The sequence below is a fragment of the Oratosquilla oratoria genome, chromosome 36 (genome assembly GCF_046742065.1).
Source record: "Oratosquilla oratoria isolate Oo_2021 chromosome 36, ASM4674206v1, whole genome shotgun sequence".
Taxonomy (NCBI): domain Eukaryota; kingdom Metazoa; phylum Arthropoda; class Malacostraca; order Stomatopoda; family Squillidae; genus Oratosquilla; species Oratosquilla oratoria.
The window spans coordinates 28564519-28569217 of NC_134812.1; the positions used below are offsets into that span (position 1 = coordinate 28564519).

General features: G+C 43.0%; 1 protein-coding gene across 1 annotated transcript; it reads left to right on the forward strand.

Annotated features, from left to right (window-relative positions):
* Positions 1-1187: 1187 nt before the first annotated feature.
* LOC143019078 (uncharacterized) lies at positions 1188-1787 on the forward strand. Its single transcript, XM_076174777.1, has one exon. The coding sequence runs from the start codon at positions 1188-1190 to the stop codon at positions 1785-1787; it is 600 nt and encodes a 199-aa protein (XP_076030892.1).
* The last annotated feature ends 2912 nt before the right edge of the window (positions 1788-4699 follow it).

A 4699-nucleotide genomic window follows, 5' to 3' on the forward strand; every position in this document is an offset into this window, starting at 1 on the left:
AGAGGAGGAAGATAGGAAAAAGAGAAGGAGGAAGAAGAAAAAGAGGAGGAGGAGGAGGACGAAGAAGAGGAGGGATTGAAGGAGGAGGCAGAGGTGAAGGAAGAGGATAAAGAGAAAGAGGTGCAGGAAGAGGAGCAAGAGCAAGAATAGGAACAAGAAGAGGAGAATGAGGAGGAGAAGGAAGAGGAGAAGGTGGAGTGGGAGGAAGAGGCCGGCAGGTATGCAATAAGGAGGAGGAGGAGGAACAGCTGTAGGCATAGGGGTAAAACCAGTAGTAGCAGGAGGAGGAGGAGGAGGAGGAGGAGGAGGAGGAGGAGGAGGAGGCGGCGGCGGCGGCGGCGAAGTGGACAACAACAAACAGCAGTAGCAACAGGAGCAACAGGAGAAAATAATAGGAGGAGGAAGAGGTGGAGAAAGAGGAAGAGAAGGAGAGGGCGAAGAAAGGGGTGAAGGAGGGGGATAAGGGGAAATAACAGTAATAGAAGAAGAAGGAGGAGGAAGAGGAGGAACAGAGGTTGAATGATGAAAAGGAGGAGAGGGAGGAAGAGGTCGGTCAGGTATGGCATATGGAGGGGGCGGGGCAACAGCAGCAGGCGTAGGGCCAGGGCCAGAAGGAAGGACAGAAGCAGGAGTAATGATCAAGAGGCCGAACAAGAAGAGGAGGAGGAGGAGGAGGAGGAGGAGGAGGAGGAGGAGGAGGAGGAGGAGGAAGAGGAGGAGGAGGAGGAGGAGGAGGAAAAGGAGGAGGAGAAGGGGAGGAGCTGCCGATACACATAGTATTTAAGGGTGAGATTGCAGTTTCTATGGGAGTTGCTCTGAAACAACCAACGACGCTACACGAAAAGGCATAAGCTGGTTTGTACCTTTTAACATTACATGTGTTCTCTATTTACCCATAACGAATTTATGCGTCACAGCTCTACAGGCGCTTTTATTCAGCTGGAAGCGGCCCATAGGTTAAGTGAATTTAAATGTGTTATGAAGTGCAAGGTATACCATCCATAATCATTCAGAACTTACAAAGTATGGTAGAATCTTTAAGAGGTCTAGAACGGATCCGTCTCGCTACCGTCGACAACCTCAAGACGAACGCCAGTCTATTTCCTTAGTATGATAATCATGATACTTTTTCAAAAAGTTTGAAATTAGCATGATGTAGTTTAACGCGTGACTTGTTCAGTTCCAGGATGAAGTTGCATCTCAGTGTTGTGGCGGGTTTGATCGTCCTCGTGGTGGGCGACGCCAAAGACAACGATCTTCGTAGTCGGCGAAGTCCTCAGCAAAACCAGCGTCACTTTGGATTCGGTGGCCAAAGCTTTGGTAACAACTTACCTGTTGGAGGAGCAAGTTTTGGTGGTGTCAATCCCGGTTTTGGAGGTGGTAATCCCGGTTTCGGAGGTGTTAATCCTGGTTTTGGAGGTGTTAATCCTGGCTTTGGAGGTGTCAATCCTGGTTTTGGAGGTGTCACTCCTGGTTTTGGAGGTGCCGGTCCTGGTTTTGGAGGTGTCAACCCTGGCTTTGGAGGTGTCAATCCCGGCTTTGGAGGAGCTAATGCAGGCTGTCGTTACTTTTGTCGATCTCCTCAGGGACAATTCACCTGCTGTGGAGGCAACAACCAATCAGTCAAACCTGGTCAATGCCCGCCCGTCAGGCCTGATTGCCCACGAGTGTTCGGGCCCCCGGCCACATGCTTTAGTGATGCTTCCTGCGCAGGTGTAGACAAGTGTTGTTTCGACAGGTGTCTTGGGGAAAGCGTGTGCAAACCACCTTTTGGTGTAGGGCGATGAAGACTTGTTTCATCCTCTTGCCCCCTATTCACCCTCTCTACACTATACCATCTTTCATTACCATCTACAAACGCGAATGCAAGGATTGTCCGTTGACTTCGTTATGGTCATACCAAGACTACATTTCTTGCTGCTCCGCTTCTGACCCAGGCGGTGGGCTGGAGCCAGGGATGGCCCCTCGCCCACAAGGACCTAGGGTACAAAGGAAAATAGATGATGGTTGTGGGATGGGTGGAGGGTAGGTGAATGCTTTGGTTGGCCACCTCCCATATGAGGAGTAAAAAGCATTTCGGTGTATAGATAGAATAGACAGGTCACTCCCCAAAGACTCCTAGTGACTGCAACCCACCCTAGTTGCCCTAGCTCATAGGGCAAAGGTGAGATATTTGGCTCGAGATTAGTCCCTCTCCTTATCAATAGATACACGAAAATCTATATGAGGACAAATCTCTTTACGGTACATTCTTATCTGTTTTATCTTATGATTATGTGTACATTTGATAAAATCAGTATATTGAATATGCTACTGCAACGCCACATATGCAACTATGAATAAATATGTAAAATGTTATTCCTTTATGTGTTTTGAGTTTATCTTTAAACTGGCTGATTCAGCTATTTTTCATATCACAACTTCTAAAAAATAAGTGATGAGACCAGAATTTTTTACTATAGAAAATCATTTCCCCAGGAGATATTCTGGTCTAAAGCAACTCTATATCCAGCCTAAACCGATATTCATAATCAAATGATAAGAAAGATGAATAAGATATGCAGTATATTGCACACTTATTCCAATGTATATCTATGTTGATAATAATGTTGATGTATGTTTATGAATCTTTATGTTGAGTTGCACACAATAACTTAAGACAGCATTCCTAGGAATAGGAATAGGAAGCTAGATCTAGTATCGACTAGAAAATTTACTTGTTCTATATTATGAATTTTACTCCATATATATATATATATATATATACATGTACATATATATGTATGTCTGTATGTATATATGTATATATATATGTATATATATATATTTTGGAAGGAGGCCATTCTGAATACAGGCTTTGTTGAAGTCTACAGCAGTAGTAGCATTATTCAACTTATAATAAGTACTCTTGATATTTCTAATGAGAGATCGGAGGTTGGAGGTCAGGGTATTGATAGAATCTCCAAGGAACATGATGTTTACTCTAGACGTCTTTCGACCCAATCAGAGGTCATCTTCAGGAGATACAATATACACAATGATAAACAGGAATGACATTTGAGGTGTGGCGGGGGAGATTTTATACCCACGAAGAAACACTGGGACAGGAAGTCATATGAGGTGTAGCGAGGGAGATGTCGTGCCCGCGAAGAAACCCTGGGACAGGAAGTCGACGTAGCTACCCACGGAGCGCCGACGGGTTCCCTGTAGGTTGCTGGTAGGGTTTCCTCATTGATGGGAGTGAAACTTCAGGCTGTAGCTGAATATTGATGGAGGGTTGATCCAGACGAATAAAAATTGATTCAGCCATTCTTAATCTCCTTCTGTCTTGTTCTCGATACAGTATTGTTGTTTGTGTTTCTAGTTGTTGCCTGGTGAGGGAGTGTCCATGTGTATTACTGGTGTGACGGAGTATGACCCCATCCTGCAAATGTGCCGTCATCCTTTTTGACAAGGTGGTAGTGGTTGAACCTATATACCGTGAATTGAGGTTACTCAAAACAATTAGTTGATGAGACAATAAAGCAACATCTAGACAGTTTCATGACACAAGCCCCCTCTACAACAGAAAAACCTTGTCATATTTCCCTCTTCTACAAGAACTTCATGTCTTCCGCATATAAAGAAGACGAAAAGGCTTTAAGAAAGATCATCAGCACACATGTCATCCCTACAGACCCCCACGCCATACTGAAGCTCATCATTTTTTACAAAACAAAAAGAACATCAAGCCTCATCATGAAAAATAGTTGCCTCCCACAGACAAGGCCTTTACAAGAGGTGAATCTTGTATACCAATTTCATTGCAACTTTGGTGACTGCAGTCGCCTCAATTCACGGTATATAGGTTCAACCACTACCACCTTGTCAAAAAGGATGACGGCACATTTGCAGGATGGGGCCATACTCCGTCTCACCAGTAATACGCATGGACACTTAATAATCGGTGAAGGGTGGGAGGGAGTGGGTACATGCCCTGACTGGCTACCTCCCATATAAGGAGATAGATAGAGAGATAGGTAGATGGATAGAAAGATGATAGATAGATATATGAATGAATAGAAAAATAAATATCTACATATATGTAATATGTATGAGTATATGTCCGGATACATAAGTGCAAAACACCGGATTCGACACGAGAAGATTTATTTCGAAGTTTCGAACACTAACCGGGGGTCGTCTTTAGGGATTTAGTAGAAATAAAAGCCATCTACATTTGTAATAAGTACACTACCTTGAATGATGTCACTCGGGAGTCTGCATCTTTCCTGGAATTAACCCAAGGCCTACTATGCGTGCAAATACATAAAGGAATAAGGACAGAAATAAATATTCAAACATTTGCAAATGCCACTAATAATTACCAAAACAAAAAAGTAGGAATGACCACAAGAAAACCTCTTCCACCCATCCACCCTACCACTCAGGAGGGGGGAGGTTATCTACAGTATGTGAGCAAAATTGGGTGGAGATTATTTACTTGATTACAGGAGAAAAGCAGGTGGCCATGACTTTATTTAACCTAACCTGGTCTAACCCAACTAAACCTAACTTAACCAAGCCAAGCTAAATCTAACCAAAATGAGCCAAAATAAATCTATCCTAATCTGATATATATATATATACATATATATATATATATATATATATATATATATATATTTATATAGATATATATATATATATCTATATTATA